At 42.1% G+C, this 19,308-nt stretch overlaps 1 protein-coding gene across 7 annotated transcripts in view; it reads right to left on the bottom strand.

The window, feature by feature from the left end:
- prdm16 (PR domain containing 16) overlaps nt 1-19,308 on the bottom strand; it is a 141,613-nt gene that overhangs the window by 79,295 nt on the left and 43,010 nt on the right. For 6 of the 7 annotated variants that reach the window (XM_046056039.1, XM_046056038.1, XM_046056042.1 and 3 more), the window contains exon 3: nt 3,383-3,433. In XM_046056039.1, the coding sequence (XP_045911995.1) occupies nt 3,383-3,433 (51 nt within the window). The remainder of the gene's footprint in view (nt 1-3,382; nt 3,434-19,308) is intronic. The other variant, XM_046056040.1, reaches the window with a different exon arrangement.

The following is a 19,308-nucleotide window of genomic DNA, read 5'->3' as shown; positions in this document are numbered from 1 at the left end:
CCGCAGACATCTACACGTCAATACCGATTTATATTCATAGCGGCAAGTGCTATGTAGCTCCACATAGGGGACACAGGAAGTGACATATAGCACATTCATGCGGCGTCGGAACCGCGTAGGAAATTCACAGCCGCACCGGCAGAGCTCCAGAATGTGCAACTCGGCCGGCTCACGCGCGGACGCGCTTACAAGTGCGAGGGCCCGCCCAACGCTGCTTGCTATTTAAATCAAATATTTTATTTTATTTTTCTTTATTTTACATTACTGGGATATGTGTGGTCTTTTTCATCATTAAAAAAATATATATTTTGTTGATTTTAATCTGCTGCCTTGTGTGAATCAGTTTGTAATCTGGGTTTTGATAAATATACAGCATTATTGTTTAAAATGACCATAATAATTACTATAACCCCATTTTACACATTAGTAGTAGCTTCTGGCTTTTTTCATAAATCCTGCTCTTCTCAATCTATTTACTATTCAGTTCAATTTTGTTTTATTTGTCTCCCATGTTTATACACTTCATGTATTCTGGCTGTTTTGTACAGGAGCTGTCAGCCTGCCTACATAAAATTATTTTGTGATCATAGTAGCTAAAGTAAACAGTATAATGCGCACTGTGGTTGCATATAGATATTTTCTTCTATATAAAATATGTATAACGTATATAAACACAACAACAGATCTGTGTCACTGTAATGTAAAGCACAACAACACATAAGAACTAATAACACAAACTCACACACACACCTTTCAACAGTAAACTAGTTTATTCACAAGCTACAACTCAATTAACATTCTGCCTTAATCAAGCATCGCAATGGTAATGACATGGTGGTGGCAGGAGAAGTTTTACGTGCACGTGTGCGTTTGTGTGTGTGCCCATGCCCTGTGTTTGTGTGTGACTGCACGATGTGGATGAATGAGTCATGTCATAAGGAATGGCTCATGCATAATTTCATTCATATTCATAACAGGCATGTGGTCTGCTACCGCCCGATGAGGGCCCACCGCAACTCACACTCTGCATAATGAGATGTGGCCGGCGTGTGTGTGTGTTTGGATTTTATGTACTATAGGTAAGCGTACTGTATGTCTGTGTTCTGTCATCTGTGTGAGCGTTAGAGTGTGTATTACGACTTTACACTTCTATCAGTGCATGTATGTGTGTGTGTGTGTGTGTGTGTGTGTGTGTGTGTGTGTGTCTTTGTGCCTGTGAGTGTATAAATGTGTGTGCATGCAGAGTGGAGTGCAGAGGCCACTCCTCTGTGGAAGGTGGTTAGGTAGTTTATAAAACCATCTAGGTTTTTCCACATTGTACGAACATGTGGGGAACAGGGAACAGCCCAAACCACCTGCGGTCAACTCTTAAAATAAGCTCATTGACTAATGTAGGATTTCAAATCAACCAAGCAGTCTGTGATTTGCATGCTGTTTATAGAGGGTACAGCAAGAAGACCCTTGACCTGAAATGCAAATTAGGAACTTTAAGTGATTTTGTTTTTCTAAGGGTCAAATTGGTCATAATGGTGACTTATGCCAAAAGAGATTTGAAGTGAAATACGTCTTGCTAAGGTTGCACACGAGATATCTCTGCAAATACGTTCTCCACTCTCACACAGTGCTTTTATTAAGAAGAGCTGGATATTGTACTGAAAGTAGTCCACCATTAGTTCTGGTCCTGTTGTTTTGACCGTCCTGTCATGTAAGATAAGACAATAGGTACATGTAAACCTTGGAGACAATGTCCAAATCTCAGTTTTAATTTCTTTGATAGCTAAATCCATAACAAAAAAAAAACTAAAACTAACAACTGCAGCACATAACTCACTTGACATAATGAATGTCTTGCCAACCAACATGAATCCAAGTTCACACAAGAATTCTAAATAAATGTTTCCATTTAAAACTCTTATTTCAATAAGCCATTTTAAACTGATGGTTATTGTGCAGCAACGTCAGTCAATCCATTTTGAAATGAAAAGAAAAATAATCACATTTTTCTAGACAATGCCAATAGCAGTTTTTGACCTATTTGAAATACTGGTGCCATACTGCAAATGTAGATTGCTCCTCTAAAACTCAAATCTCATAAAAACCCACATAATTTACAGCTGTCCCATTTTCAACCATTGATTTAGGCTTCAACTAACCTGCCATTGACTTGAGTTGGCGCTACGCCTGCATGGATTCAGTCATTCTGAATCTGAAAGAGTTGTCCACTCTACTGCAGCCATTGTTCTTTCATGGACCATTAGATGGACATGAACTCTCTTGCTGTCCTGTCTTGACCCGGCAACACTGGCCGTAAAAGCAAACTGCCCAGCCTCTTCAATAAATTTATCACCTCATAAAGTGGTCAGTGACTGGTCAATGGGACGTATCGGTCACAGTGTTTGTGTGTGTGTGTGTGTGTGTGTGTGTGTCAGTGTTTTTGTTTTTGAGTAAAGAGAGGGTTTCCTAGATTGCAGATCACTGTGTGTTAGTATATGTTAGTCATCTTTGATAAACAAAACTTACAAGTTACTGAATAAACTCACCACATGTATACTCTGCTGAAGTTTTTGTAGAAAGTTCAAGTTTAATACAAATAAAAAATATTCTATTATTTTAATATAGCTATTTTAAAATGTGCATGCCAATCAGATGTTTTAGTTAGTTTAGCTTTATTCAGGAAATGTCATTGAGATTAAGATTTCCTTCGCAAGTGAGATCTGAGGACAAAATACACTTCCACAAGAAAATCATTTCACTCAAAACAACCATCACACACACACATACACTAATTAAAACACTCACAAATATTATTAGAAATATTAGCTGTTACAGCTCTCAGATGAAAGATTGTCTCTAACGTCCAGCAGTGTTGCAGTTCATTTAGCAGTTAGGCATTTAGAACCAGAACTTCAGTCTTCCCCAGTTCAGAGTTGATATAAGAAACATTTAAAGCCATCCTGGAATCTGATGTCATGGATATTTGCTCTGAACTCAACTAAGGATGTAAAATACCCCGGCAGCTTAGATAGCAAGGCTTTATAAATGAAGACACATTTATATGGCCTTAGCATGGCCACAGAGCTATCAGTCAAACAAAGCTGCAACTGGGCATGCATGTATGAAGATATTTACTGTATGTGTGCTCAAGCAGAGCCAGAAGATTTGAAAGAAAAGATTACCTTGCAAATACAGACATACAAAGGTAAAATAGAAGTCGTATTTTTACTTTTCGTAATTGCTATAAATTTATTTATTTATTACTTCACCCTCACAATGACTTTAATGCCTTTGATGTATAGGTAAACCCAGCAGGATAGTTTAATGCAGGGCAGAGGTACAAAGCCAGGATTCCAAAAAATTGTATGAACGGGTATCACTATCCTACCTTTTTGATGCAGCTGTCAGGGGAGGCTTCTTCATGGTCATTCATCATCTGCTAAGAAAGACAAAAACAAAAAGATATGTATTTGTAAATGATTTGCAGGAATGAGAATGTTGATTCCTACGCTTCACAGGGCCTCGGCCATGGGTTGTGACCGTCACCGCTTGATGACATGAGCGCAGGGTGTTCACAGTTCACCACACAGACCCTCTGGGCTACAAATGTCACCAAAGGGATATAATAATGGACTGAGAGGTCACAAAAACACACACAGAAGCAAAGATAACACTACACACACACACACACATACACACACACTCAGATGAATGAATGCCCCACAGATTTGACGTTAATTCTCCGCTTCAGCGTTGCAGGAAATTTCGCGGAGACTGTCTGTGAGAGTGTGTGTGTGTGTGTGTGTGTATAATTAAGCCTTCAAGCAATATTTACTGGGGGCAGATGGGTGGTAGAATGCTCCCAGTGTCTGCCAGAGGAAATGAAGGAAATGGGGGAATGATGAAGAGATGGGGCAACTCTGCTGCAATGAGGGGGCATTTCACATATAATGGCAACCCGGAGTCTTTCGCCGTCTGTCTGTCTGTTTCTCTCCCTCTCTGAAGCCCATTGATGGCAACTGAGGATCAAAGAAGAGATGCAGACTGTTTTCAGAGCCATTTTAGGTGGGGTGTGGGGGATCAGCATGGTATGTTACTGAGTTTAAGTGAAATTAGGCCTATAAAACTTCCTCAAGCACAGACACACGGCATATCTGAGCCTCCCTTTTCCTGCTCCCTATCCTCTCCATCTGCACTTTAAACAGTAGGAGTGTTGTTTGGGTGTTGTGACAAGACTGGCTGCCTTTATATTTGAGCTGACATATTAAAGTTTATATTTCCAAAACCAGTGTGGCCCAACGTGATAGGGAAGGAGACATTCATCTGCTGTGGAAACTGTGGAGCTATTCTTTTCAGATCTGGCATACAGCAACTTCTTTTATGCACCTTTGTATGTAAGGCCTCAGTTTACAGGAAGTCATTATGAATTGTGTGTATGAGCTTGTGGATGTGTGCACTCAAATGTTACTCAAGATAAAGATGTCCATAAGTCTATGTATTCCTCAGTAAAACAGTATGTGAAAACATAGTAGAACATAGAAGTTTACTCTCAATTCTTCAAAACAGTGAACCAGATGTGCACTGATGTACCATATGCAGTGGTTTCCTACATCAAGCTGTCATAGGATCTGTTTCTCAGCCTCAACAAATGGGAGCAATTACAACACAGATACTTAACAACAGTGTTCTCAGCCTACTTAAACATCATCTAAACCTTTACAGAAGCATCCTGTTCCTGAATCAGTTTCAAAGAACGCAACAGTAAACATGTCATACCCCACAAGAGATGCAGTCTCCCTCACGGCCAATCCAATTTGTCACATCGTTTTGACTCGTACCTGTAGCAATCCTATTTTTAAAAATGTGCAGAAGAGTGGTGAAGTGCAGTACTGAAAGTTTCATCAAAATGCGATGCAGATGCACTCTGGCCACTATACAGCATCTTGTGAAGGTGTGTATGAGAGAAGTGGTTAGGTGCAGGTTTGAACAAGCAAAGGAGACAGATTACAAAATGGACATTTTGTCTAAAAACAAACAAACATAGCCATTTATTTCTCTTGTTTTTTTATTTATTTTGTGGAATACGTAGTATAACCCTTCAATGCAACACGAGAGCTGGGTAAACAAGAAGGGGTTTCAGGATTTTTTAGTAGAAAGTACAATAAATTAGGGTCAATATGTCTGCTCTGTACGTAACAAAATGTGTTGGTAAACTATAAACATGGCGATAGAGTGCGTAAGAGACAGAGAGAGAGAGGGGTGGGGATGGGGGGAGGACTTCCCCTTTCTTGTAATGCACTAGAACAGCTGCAACAGTTTACAAAACCAACAGCTTGGCTGGGCCATCTAAAATGCTACCAGGCGTTCAACAACTATAGGACAATTTCTGGACTTTCCCCCTGCTCTGTTCAGCTACATGCCAAGTGTAAATATGTGTGTGTATCAAATTGTGCAAGAGTAACCCAAAACTGTAGAAGACATGCAAGCAGACATGAGTGGTTTTACTGATGCCTTAATGTCTTTCAGATTCATGTGGGGGGTCGGTATGGTGTGGTCTTTCTATCGTCCAAACCTCAGTCTTGGGCCCAGAAACACAGAGCTGACTTCCAGGAAAACGCTAATTATAAAACTTCCTGTCTTTGAATTCTATGCAATTCTGATCCAAATTGTTTGTTGAAAAGTTACCCAATGAGGTTGTTTATTATTGTTGTTGTTTGTTAAAAAAAGAACAACAGGTGGTTCACAGGGTTTCCAGTGATGAAAAGCAAAGGCTTGTGCAATGGTGAAAAAAAAATAAAACTGTAACACAAAGGCAGGTGGGGATGCTCTTTCAATACTGGCATACTGTATATGCACACACACTCTCATATATACACTGACACACATACCAGACAAACACACACAGACAGAAACACACACAGAATAGCCTAGCCTTGCAGCAGGACTCCACCAAGCAAATAAATAAGCTATTAATTAGGGAAGGAAAATGTGATTGCCCACTGACTGGCGGTGCTATGATTTATTGCACGTGTCACCGTCATCTCAAAGTGACTTTTACTCTGGGTCGGTGAGACAGGTCCAAATAGAGACTGGGCTATGTTGAGAGGGATAGATTTTCCACTGCACAGAGAGAGGTAAAATTGTCCATTTGTTCTGTATCTAGCCTGCTGAATGCTGACATGTCAATATGTCTTATGAAAAAGAGAAAACACTGAAGCAAGGGTAATTAGAAAGTGTGTGTAAGTGTGTGTCTGGGCACACAAACTTCTCTCTCTGGCCCATATGACCTCAAACATAAACAAATCCAGTCGTGGCTTGATGAAAGTGCAGCCACCTGCAGAATCCTTCCACCGAGAGCTGTCCAGACCCTCATTAGGGGTATGCGTAAATGTGTGTGTTTGTGTATGTGAGAATGTGTGTGTATGTGTCTCTCACCATGTCTGTGGTGTGTACTTTCACACTAGGCGGTAGGGAAAACCCCCACTTTATTAGTGTTTCATAGCACAGCTTTTGTTATTGGACAGAGTCAGGAGTTTTTCAACACCACTTTAGCACCATTCGTATTGACATGCCATGATGACCAAGCGGACAAAAGAAAACACGACGTGGGGTGAGACACTCAGTCAGTGGACTGCCTCATTGTTTTTACAAGACCTGTCACAGCCTAAAACACATGACGGAGTGAAATCCCGCTCAGTTTATTTCCAGAACTCATTTAATGTGAAAAAACAGCAGAAATGCCCCAAGAGATTTTTCTATATATGGACCACAAAGCATATGGTGGTTTTTGCATGTATCGCTTAAGTCAAACTTTAAGAGAATGACCCATAAAGTAATCTTCTAGTCATAGAAATCACCAGTGAGAAGGCTGAGTAAGTAGCCATAACAACTAGAGTAGGATCTTACAAAGCTTGCTCATCATCATCATCCTTAGGCGCGAGGAGAAGAAGAGGGCCCCACTTGGAGGTTTGCGCCGTAGGAAAATGTTAGCATTCTGTTGCCAAAAACAATTCTCCTCAACTCTGGATAATATGAGGCAATACAGCAACATGGCCCAATGGATGGCTGCGGATGTCACAAAGCCACAAGTTTCCAAAAAGAACCAGCAGCAAACAAACCTCAGGGCTTTTTGAACCAGGGCCCTGACTGACAACCCATTGGCTGCAAGAGCCACACCAAGAAAGCCACAAATTGAAAGTTTTGCTACGCATTTATTGGGAACTTTTGCAGCCTCTTGGCACGTTGACAGGATTTCACTGTGGTGGCAATGCCCTGGATGGGTTATTGATCTTTTTGACATACGGATGGGAGAGGAAGCGGACTTTCACTTCACGGTCGTGTTGAATAATAAACTGCAGAGAAAGTGTATTTGTGTCAGAGAGCAAGAAGGAAAAAGAAGAAAATTGAGAGGGGATGCTCTGTTTTTCATTGTTGGAGCCTTTAAAATAGGAGCTAACTATCATGTCAAACATGATCTCAACAAATGGATCTGACTCCTTTGACTCTCAGATACTGGCAAATCAGATCGGAACACTTTTACAATCAATGAAACACAACTGCCCCAAAAAAGGAAAAAAAAATATCGAGTCTCTAGTGTTTTTCTCTGAAGTATCTCGCTATCATTTGAACTCCATGATAACAAACATTTTACATGTTCCTGCCAGATTGTTTGACTAAGGATATACTTCTGATTCAGTCGGCTTTTTAGCATTAAGTCAGATGGTGCCTGGTCGTAGTTCTATGTCCTTTCTTTGGCTTGTCGTTTAAAAGGGTGTAAAATGGGGCTATTTTGGGACTTCCCAGAGATAGGAGCCTTGACAGCTGACCCAAAACAAGACCAGAGCTATCATTTCTTAAAAACATGCCTTAACAATGAGGTTGCTAACAGAGCTTAAGTAGGGAGGTGGGAAGACTGGAGTGGAGGAAACAGGGTAGAAATTTGTGCTGCTAAATACCAGGAAGCTGGGCGTCCATCAGATATATTTATGATGACTTTAATAAGCATATGACTCGAGGTGTTTCGGCCAAGGCAAACATCAAGGGGAGTGCTGATAGGAAACTTTCTCTCTCTTGCTCCCTCTCTTTCTCTTGTCTTAGTTGATAGTGAAGGTAATTATGAATATAATCACCTCTTGGATTCTTATCTCCATTTTCACTTTGCTGTGAAGCTTAATGTGAGAAAATTATACAGTTCATTAGTAAAAGTAAAATAAATTGACGCTAAAGGAATGCATGAGATGCCATTGTTTGAGAGAAAGAGGAGAGATCAGATTAGCTTGGCACTTATCACACCGCGCTAAAGCTAACACTGTTACCCAACCCTACATCCAGATGGGTCTATGCAGGGTGCGGCCTGTGACGGAACTGAGAACTGTTGGTGAGATAGAGCTTAGTGCACAAAGGTTAGATTTGGAAGGCAAACACTCAGAACTATTGTGAGACTCTGGAAAGTCACGGCCACTTGTCAAACACAAACGGCTGATATTTACAGAACGAGCATTGACCCCGAATGTCCTCAGAGTCTTTGTGTGATTTATGAAGAAAATGCCATAGTGAAATATCCTGGCAGGGTTTACATTGACGCCGGACAGGCTTGTCTCATCATTTCAATGTCCTGTATGATTCATAGGTCTTGCATAGACATGTGTGGTCTAGGTGCCACTCATACAGTTGGCACAAGTGACAACAATTCAAATATTTGTATTCATTAAGTCTGACAGTTGCTGCGTTTGAAGTCACTTCTCTGTAAGAAAGTGATGTTACAAGGTGAGGTTTGCAAACAAAGCTTGGGAAAGAGGCTCACTCACAAAAGAGAGTGAGAGGAGGTGCAAAAGGAGGTGGAGGGAGGAGGAAGAGAGCAGGATTCTGCAAATTTATTAAAAGGGTCATATTTTCATGGAGCCTTGTACTACCATCCATCACCCGACGTCCATGGCCTCTTATCCTTTTAAGGCCGTTGACTCTGAACTTGATATCGACAGAACCATACAGATAAATTAACTGCTTGGCCTCCGCTTTATTGATAAGTCATTTGGGCAGATGATCAGTAATAATCATAAGTGAATAGGGGTGTGCCGATAGATCATCTGCTAGCAGATGTTTTGACAGCCACAGGGTTGAGGCCCAATAAATAACCCTACCTTTTGGCCTAAGAGGATTGCCTACACAGCATCGGTAGCTGCTGTGGCATGCCTTTCAGATAATGATATATCACGTCCTGTCTCTTCATTTTGATAAAGGTTGCAGTTTATCGATATGTGGCAGCAGGAAGAAAAATAATATTGCCTTATTTCTAATGATCTCCTTTTCTTTCTATGACACATATTGCCTCTTAGCAAGCGGGGGTTATGGGAATAAGATTTAGGGTCTGGACTTGAGGGCATATAGATCAAATCAAAGGTCATGCCATGGATACTTTTCATTTAACATACCTCAGCTGAACAAGATGCCTACGCAGCCTATGCATATATGAATGTTTACATTTATGCACTACATAAATCTGGTATTGGCTTTTCAGCTCTACAGTGTCATATGTTTCATATCTCCATTTCCTCTTGCAAACTGAATTTGTGTATTTAGAAACATACACCAGACCACACTGTCTGCCCCTCTGTCTAGTGCCAATATGAATCCATAATTCAAACCAGGAATTCCTTTAGTTAGGTAGAAAAGGACACGGAAACACAGAGAGGGGGATCTCTCATCACGTCAGGGGCTTTTCTGGACAGCAGCCACTGAGATATTGTCACGTGACGACGGATAACTGGCGAGTAAATTGCATATCGTTTATCAGGGTCCGGCTAAATATTTACACCGTTTGCATATTTCAACATAAACAGAGGGGTTTTGGTAGCTTTTGATTTCTCCTCTCTCTCCCTTTCCTCAAATCCAATATATGTACAGGAAGGACAAGCTGGCTCAAGCAGAAAGAGTGAACGTGGACAGAAGTTAGACGCAGATGGAGGGAAGCAAGTAGAAACGAAAAGACAGAAAGCTAGTTTTTGCTTGACAGAGTGCATTTATTTTATATCTAACATCTCCCTGCAAATCCATCCTGTGGCTTTTCTGCATTTTTGGACCACACACACATACACTCACACACATATAAAAGGAGCTTGGGTGCGGGCCCAAACATAGAAGTGAAAAGTCTCTAGTGACTTGGAGGCTAAGTGCATGTATATATGGTGTCTGGGACAAGCAAGGGCATTCTTCAGGGCTCCGAGGGTTTATACCAAGGTCAAGCCCTACACACGATGATGATGATGATGATGCTTAAGAAGGCCAAAGCCACGGCGAGTGACTTGCTGATGAGATTTCTCCAGCAGATAAATAAACACGGCCTGACCGTGGATTTCCTGCTCATGGGTATGAGTGTGTTTTTGTTTGTGTGCAGCAGGGTACTTTGGATATATGACTTTGATCTGATGCACCAAACAGAGACAAATTATACACATTTTAGAACCATTACATAATTACAGTAGTAACAGTTCAGTACTATAGATCAATTATCAAACACACCCCACAGGTCCTCTGTTTTCTGTACACTTGAAGTATCCACTTAGTTCTTTAGCCTGTCTTCACTCGCTCAATGGTCTTTTTGTATTGGCATGGCCTCTGTGTTTACAGGGAAGACGTAGAGCTTAGATGTTAGGTCATCGGTAGGACAGAGGTGAACGGTGTGGCGTGTGCTGAGGAAAGAGTAAACAGATCCTAGTATTCATAAGACACTCTTTGTTAGCTAGGTAGTCCGTGGACCAAAACACCTGAACACACTCTTTTTCGAACACTCTTTTTTAATAACCACAACAAACATGAGTATAATAAACTAAAATAACTCAGACATGGTACTTGCCTTTACTGAAACTGATCCACTTTAAGAAAAGAGTGTGTTTGTGCATTATATGATTGACTTGACATTCTACAGTGCCATCAACAAGCCAAGTCAAAAAATCAAACGACTTTAAGGTTGAATACAAACACAATTACCACTGACTGAAGCACGTACACGATATAAATACCAACAATAATAACAGCAACTTAATAGTTCTAATGGCTGCTATTTGCATGTGTATTATTTCAAGTATGATGTGGAGATAAAACACAAATAGCGTTTGTGTATAACAAATGGACTGTAACTAGTGCACTGTTTATCCTTGTGATTTCTTTTGGTGGCCAATCAGATTATTTACACGGTGGAAACATATAAAGGCCAGAGCAGTTAAGGCAGCTGCTACTGCCAAAAGATACTGTCTGAAGATACTGGCTACAAATGGTTTCTTTCACTATGGTAGCCAGAGAGGAACACATTTTGCATAGGGTTTATGCTAAGGGAAAGAAAAATACAAAGTTGATTGCCAAATGCATATAATGGCCTCTAAATCATGATGACTGGTTGTTTACAAATTCTGTTCTTCCACTAGTCATTAAGTACATGAACAATTACATACATTCCAAATAATGACATAAAAGCTTCCACAGTCTTAGGCACTGGAATTGGAAGTGTCCTTGGATTGACTGCTGACAGGTTTTGTTAAAACAAAGAACTCGCCACACTCGACAATCCACATGGAAAAAACTGTGACTACAAATTAATACACTCTAAAGTACTGAAAGATACACTAATTCAAAGAGCAGCAACCATTCGAAACACCGAGGTAATGTTGCAAAATGATAGATCGAGCCCATTGGGTAAATGAATCATCCACCATTCTACGCTCATTGAGTCGCTCAACATTTGTTGCTTACACAGCAACCTCTTTGGGGCTCTCATGCTCTGTGTCCAGTTGTTTTTCTTTCCAACCCTCCCTCAGTCTTTCTGTACACACACTCTATTTATCCTTGCTCTCAAGAGATAGCAACATTTATCACCACGAGAGCTGTCTCCAAGTCCACGGGATCAACCCATCACCTCCCCAATAAATGTCAAGCTGTCATGATTTATGCAGCTAATGAAATTGATTAGATGGCTACAATGTCCGAGAACATTGTAATCGCATGATTCACTACTATCCTGTTTACTCAACTTTCTTGAAAGACAAGTGTGTGTCTGGGATGAAACCAGCAATGGGTGGAAAAAACAGGTTGTGAGGCTAACCATCGCTTGACAATGCACTGTTACATCTTTGAAGCCTCTGTCGTCAGTCTTTATGGTTTGGCCTTGAGGTCTCTTCGAAGAAGATATAATTGAGTGGAGATAATGCAGCAGTCCCACTCCCTTGTACAAAGGCCATTGTCTGATGTTTGTGCCATCCAAACCCAAGATGAGTTGAAGTGTTACTGACTTTGATAATTTCAGGGATGGTCTCAGACTTCAAAAGGCTGTCTGGTAATGATGTTGCAAAAGCGATGATATGATGCTGCTGGCTATCCTGGGGCAGTGAATGGAAAAGCCGTGTATAAGACATAACAGTGGACTTTGTGGTGCAAGGCGCTGCCAAGTAGAATTTTAATATCTGACAGATCATGTCATTCCAAAGTTCAATCTCTCTTATGATATATAAATTAAGAACTGTTACATCAGCACCAAAGATCACAATTTTGAGCACTCCATCACAGGTATGTCAGCCCAATATTCTGTACTTTTTAATAAGAAAAAACCCACCTCTAATATGCAGGTGAATGTGAATATCCATTCAGTTGACCTTCGGGCTCATCACAAATGAGTTTATTAGCTGGGCCATATAACGTGAAGGCCCTTTACAACCCTATTAGTGTGAAGCAGAGACTATCTCTGTCACTAAGATTGATGTTCCCCGGCTTATCGTGCGCTTCCGTTATCAGCAAAAGCCTTCAGCAAGGGATACTAAGTCTCATTTGCACACCTCAGACTTGAAACTCATCAAACCTTACAGGTCTTTAACACCTGCATCATCAACTGTTAAAAACTCTTATCATTGTTATCTTCATTGATGTCAGTGATAGCAGTTTTATTTTTTTAAATGTAGCGCTATCATCATCATCCTGGCTGTTAGAATAACCAAGGTATGACATGTACAGATCGGATGCTCTGCCGTGGCCTCTGAACCCTGGTTTATAGCTGTCTGTCTGCCTGGCCAGTCTACTGGATGATGACAGATGACTTTATTGGTGGAGTTGCATGGTCACAACTTGCAGCCGGGACTTTCCATTAGTCATCTAACTAGAGCAATCAGGATGGAAAATGTTTGTGAACACCCTATTGACCCTTTTTTGTTGTTTTTATATCTGTTGCGAAGCCAGAACGTAAGCTATTCTTCTCCCACGCCTGAGTCTATTTCAATAACGAAAAAGAATAAAATGACCAAACAAACTAGGAGCAGGGAAGAAACTGATTTTGGAGCAGTTCACTCATTAAATTTCTTCTCATTTTGGCCCCTGCAGTTGTAATAGATGACTTACGGAGAAAGTTATTGGACAAAGGAGGAGGGAGGGTGAGGGGTGAGCATGGTGAGAGGAAACTTATCTGTCCTTGGGCTGTGGGACAGAACACAGTGCCGGCTTTATTCAGCTTCTCAGCCCTGTCGTTAAGGAACGATGACACACTTCTCCAGGCCCACATTAATCTTTAACAGTGTGATTTCTAAAATAACACAAGTGTTTTCCCTGAGGCACGTGGGGAGAGAAGGCCCGTTCAGTCCTGTTGAGCTTCGTCAGGGTTTGCTTTTTTTCCTTTTTCCCCACACTGTTAACAGTGGAGAGCAGAGAACAGGGCAAGGGGTTAGAAAACTAAAAAGATGACAGAAAGAAAGAAGAGACACACTGCATGGAACTTTAGCACCCGCTAAATGTGGGTAGAATTCGCCCATGGCATATAACACAGTAAATCTTACTAGCAACTTTGGCTGGTGGCATTCATAGGGTTGCCCCCTAAAAGTCCATGATTCAAGTGATCAGGAGAGAAGATCCAGAGTCGACTTGCATTTTGTCAGTTGAATCAATACACTCTTTTGTACACAGAGCAATGCAGGTACAACAGCATAGCAGGTCAAACAGACCACAAACCACCAAACTAACTGTGATGGAAGCGGAGATGGGTAATAGAAGCGGAGGGCAGTGTGACACTGGACAGCTCAGCAGGACGGCACAACTGCAGTCTGATGGCTGCTCCAAAGCGCTCTGCTCCGGTGATGAGTGTCAACATCTTGGCAGTAGAGACGCTCTGTGGTGCACTGGGATTTTATAACTATGAGCAGGACACACTCCCTCTGACTGTGTGCAAATCTGATGTTTCACATCACAGATGATGAAGAGAAAAAACAGGAGACTCATGTAGGCTGATGAAAGAAAACCCAGGAATAATAATCACATCTTCATATTGAACAGCCAAATCCAAGTCCTGCATGGGAGTATGGGGAGCATAAAGAAGAGCTGGAGCAGATTCGGTGCAACGTCACCAGATGTTAAAAGCCCTTGACCTCACTTACTCACCCTGACAGTGGCAGCTCCTGTGGCTCCCTCACGCCACACATTGCTGTTGTTAACAGTGTTATCACAGGGCTGCCCTGGGCAAGATAAAGGCTGTGGCCACTGATTGGCCTTAAGTGAATGAGGGACTGGCTGCAGACACATAGACAGAGAGGGGAGTGTCAGTCAGCCAGCCTCTGGTTAATGACAGTGGAGAGATAGAAGCTGAAACAACAACATTTTGTGGGGAACTGTGTGTGTTTAACACAGGCTGGGAAAAGGGAGCACGGGAGAAATAGGACGGTGCCACTAATGTTGTTTGGGTTTTGGGAGCCAGACAGGAATCTCTCTTTCTCTCTCCCTATCAGGGCCAAGGGAGGTAGCTTGGCCACTTGCTAGTGACCATTACACAGCATGATAGAGCTTAAGATTTGAGGTTTCCCATCAGGAGAAGCAAGAGGTCTCATAAGGCACAAAGAGAAAGATGGAAGATCTAGTGAGCCAACTCTGACAGCCAAAACCACTGGCTCGTGAAGCCAATGGATTCTAAACATCTTTTCATGAAAAATAGCATCTCTCTCCCTTTATCTCATACCTCATTCTCACCCACTGTCTAGATACAGTATATCTTGTTTCACAGCATTTTCAATTCCACAGATGTAAGAGTGATAGAGTGGAAGGCTCCCTTTATGAGACTTTTTAAGACTTTCTTCTGCTAAGTTGTCAGATAGGCTTACCCATTCTGTAGCTTTCAATAACTTCCATGTGCGTTTCATTTCTCATCTCCTCCCTCCTGCCTCTGTGTCATTTCCGCTGAGTGCTCCACACAGTATACAGAAGGTCTGGCCAAGGCTAACATGTATCTATAATGTGTTCGTCTCAGGCAGCACCCTGATGAGTGGAGCACTGCTCTGGCTTCTTGGAACAGCGGACAATGTGGGTGTTGTACAGAGGAGCTGGCTGGCTGTACACTCACGGACGAGTCAATCTGGGGCTACTGCTGAACTGCTGCCTGTCCTGCTGCTCTAATGCCTCAATAAGACCACACTCAACACATTTTAAAAGTTCTTTTCTTATTTGTTTTGTATGAAATTGTATTAAAAAATGTCTTAACTTTTTCTTTTACTCCCCATGCTGGATGTGATCTCTTCTCACCCCTCACACTCAGTACAGCAGGCTTTCTTTTATGGGCTTGTGTGTCTCTCTATAAGTGTGTGAGTGGCTACATGAGAATACTCCTTTTCACAGTGCTGACACCCGGCAGATTGAGACATCAGGCGCCTGCTTGCTGTGGTAAATTAGCCATTCTTCTTGGGGGCTAATTGGAAATCTAAATGTTTTGCAGGGGGAGAGAAGAGCTGTGAAGGAATGCGGCCTGCCTGGGAGCGGAAAATCAGATTATGTTTCTTTTTTTCAATATTTTTATTCAATGGTATTTGATATGAATTTACTCTGATCATCACGCTGTTGAGGGAAATTACAAAGAACAAAACATATTTAGTGAAAATGGATACTGGAATGCAGTAAACAATGTTTATCAAGAACCCTTTGTGGAGATGTATTCCCATCCTGAAACCCTTGACACTTGTAATGAGCAAACACTCAAAGCTCTGAATTAAAGGCAAATAAATTTCCATGCATAATGACCCAACCAAAAAAAGGGGGAAAAAAGGCATTAATTACAGTGCCTCCATCTGCATAATTCAGAATAAAATATGAAACAAAAAATGCCACTAACACTAATTGACTAATTCATCACAGGACCTTGTTGGTAAATGTTCTTTCCTGCTTGAGTAGTTTCGGCAAAATGAAAACATTTGCATAAAGTTAATGTTTGAGGCCCGCCAGTAAGCACTGAAAAGTGAGACAAAATATTCTTAAACAATGTAGCATTTCTTGATGCAATAATTATGAATACTACTTTCTTAAACCTTCAGTAATGAGTAACACTACAAAATAAAGTTTCCTTAAGAAAATGGCGACTTGCAATAAATGTTATAAAATTTGTTACTGCACAGCTGCAATGTATGTATACAAAAGAAGCAAATGTATATATATATTTCATTTACTAAAATTAGCTTCGAAAACGTAATCTTTCAAAAAACTTATAAATAGCACATCTTTGCAATTCTAAATGTCCCGGCAAGCATCATCTTCAAAGTATCTGACAAGTCAAAGTGGTGTGACTTTGTTCTTTATAAGCTGACAGTCCTGTGAATGTGGCCGGAGTCTGGCCCGTGCACAGTTATGGGCGGTACTCCCCGTTGTTGGGGGTGAGTTTGAGGTGCTGGGAAAAGGGCTGTGCATTCACAGTAAATGAAGCCTTGCGAGTAACCTTGGAGAGAGTGCTTCTTAACTGATGAGTCCAGAGACAACTTCCCATATCTTCTCTGCCACATGGAGACACCCACAATGCTAAAGACCTACTGCCATCTTTAGAGCAAACCACAGAAAGCCACTGAATAGCTTAGTTTTAGCCTCAGCCATGAAAACAAATCTAAACACCGTGAATTGAGTTTTGTCTCATTCTTCTTAATTGGCAGCAGCAGGTTTTTGCCTCTTTTTCTTCTCCGTTCAATATGAATAAATGCAACAAGCTTCTGATCCCCGCTTTTCAGCCTATGACTGTTTATTTATCTATTTCAACTACACCCTAGGGAACAAAAGGCATGTAGAATGGCCACTGACAGCCATGTCGAATATCTCTTTCTGCCAAATCTGGCTGTTTTCTCTCACTGCTGTCACTTGATGTCTTTATGTGAGGCTGAGAGTTCGCCACTATGAAAAGGGTGGGGGCGAGCTGAGTGAGTGACCCCCACAGGAGGGGAGTATTAAAAGTAAAAAAGAGAGTGAGACCAAGGGATGGATGAACCAGAACGCAGGAGAAAAGTGGAAGGGGGAGAGGGGGCACCCCTGCCGGGTCCCAGGCATCTCGGCTGGCAGTCCCCATCTTGGCTTCAGACGGCTTTTGTCAAGAGGGGAAAAGAGGGTCTCTTCTTCACTTGGGCATGGGACAATAGATGTTTTGTCATTCAGGGAGGGGGTGTCAGTGGGGGAGTATGGAGGGATGCTGAAAGAGGAATAAAGCCAAGGACCCATCTTCACAAGGGATGGGGTGGCGGTGGTGGGCAGCCCTTTGGGACTGGGCAGATGTTGAAACGAGGATGATTTATTAGCCTTAGTGTCCTTGGTGGCACTTGGCCACCTTCCCAGATTTAGGAGGGAGAGTGACTGAGAGTAAGAGACATGGGGAGCAGAAGGAGCAGGAGGAGGAGGAGGAGGGCAGCTATGTGTCAGGGACATCTTAATACCTTCTATGGGCATGGGGCGCTTCTTGCTCTCCGACCGTCATGGTATTTTTGCCCGATTCTCTCGTAGAAAAATAACTTGGTCGGGAGTCATCTGCATCACTGAGCTGGACCTTGTCACCCAGCATTACCCTACCGCTCCACCACAACCTCCCCCCAACAGACCCAAACACACAGACTGTGTGTGCTACCCTGCAGCACCACCATCACCACCGTCCCTCCCCTGATTATATGAAACAACAAATTACCAAATTAACATTCCCTACAGTCCTCACTCTCCCTTCACAGATCTGGGCAGAGACTCTCTCAAAGTTGCCAGAAAACAAGTGTAAAAGAAAAAACACTCTATGAATGCATGTGGTTGTGTGCGTGTGTGTGTGTGTGTTTCTGTGTATTATGCATGTTTTGCATGCATGTGTGGTCAGGGAGCTCTCCACTTGCTGAATCTATTGATAAACAATTAAAAATTAAAAGAGGCAGCCGTAGATCTCTGTAGCATTAGCCCTGCGCTGTGCTTTAATTGGGAGGTGTCACATGTTTTTAAGTCACAGCAAGTCACCCTGTCATGCCACCCATGAAGACCCATGAGCCTAGTTTTGTGTATGTCGGAAGCTGCTGAACCTGTAGTGAGAAGAAATAAGACGCATTCCTGAGTGCAAACCTTTCTGAAGTTTTCCATTTTTTTAATAAGCTCCCCTTTCCATCCCCACACCACATCTCTGCCCATTCTTTAATCCACACTCTGCCCCTTACTCCTTTCACCCACACATATTTTTTTCTGAACTTGACCTCCCAATTTCTCTCCCTGCTCCTACAGTCCTCCCTGTATTTCACTTTCCTTCCCTCTCTCCTCCCAGCAACATTTAATCTTGCAACTTGTTTGTCTACCCTATTTCCCAGCCCTCTGCTGACAAACTGTAGGAGGGTTACTTAAAGTAGTTGGGGAAAGTTTGGACAGCTTTCATCAAGGGTACACAGGGGAAAGATTGATTGGCAAAGTTAATTTACTGCCCAGTGTCCAGTCTGTACTCCTCGTTCTCTACCTCTCTCCTTGCCCTTCTCCTGAACGTCTATCCATCCATTCATTTGTCTCCAACTCTTTACAAATCCATACCTGCTGCCTGGAGGTAAAGGTCTCAGTGGCAGTGATAGTGAGTGTGTGTGTCTGTATACATGTGTGTCTATGACAAGGTCTGCAGGTCTGCATGTAAGGTTGAACGGTTGGAGTCTTGGTAACCACTGGCACAGATGACAAAGACTGATTGTCTTTGGGTTTACTAGGAGATTGACTAGATGGCTGTTATAGTGCGTGTATGTGGCATGCGCGTGCATGTGTGTATGTGCACATGTGTATACAATCGGCATGTGACTTTGGAGGTCTGTGGGACAAGAGCTTTTCAAATGAATGAGAGGGAGGGTCATTTATCATCTGAAGAGAAGGGTTGAGGAGTGGTTTGAGGAAAAGGCAAGAGAAAGGAGACGAGAGGTTGCGGGGTCAAGTCTCCATCACTCTCGCTGTCTTCTGTTCTCTCACTTTCAACCTCATGGCGACTGACCACTCAGCAGACTCCACTTCAGCCTTGCTACGGCTGTTCTCCCTCACAAACTGCCCCCCCCCTTCCAC

The sequence above is a fragment of the Micropterus dolomieu genome, linkage group LG08, assembly GCF_021292245.1.
Source record: "Micropterus dolomieu isolate WLL.071019.BEF.003 ecotype Adirondacks linkage group LG08, ASM2129224v1, whole genome shotgun sequence".
Classification (NCBI taxonomy): Eukaryota; Metazoa; Chordata; class Actinopteri; order Centrarchiformes; family Centrarchidae; genus Micropterus; species Micropterus dolomieu.
This window is presented reverse-complemented; position numbering and strand designations above follow the sequence as displayed.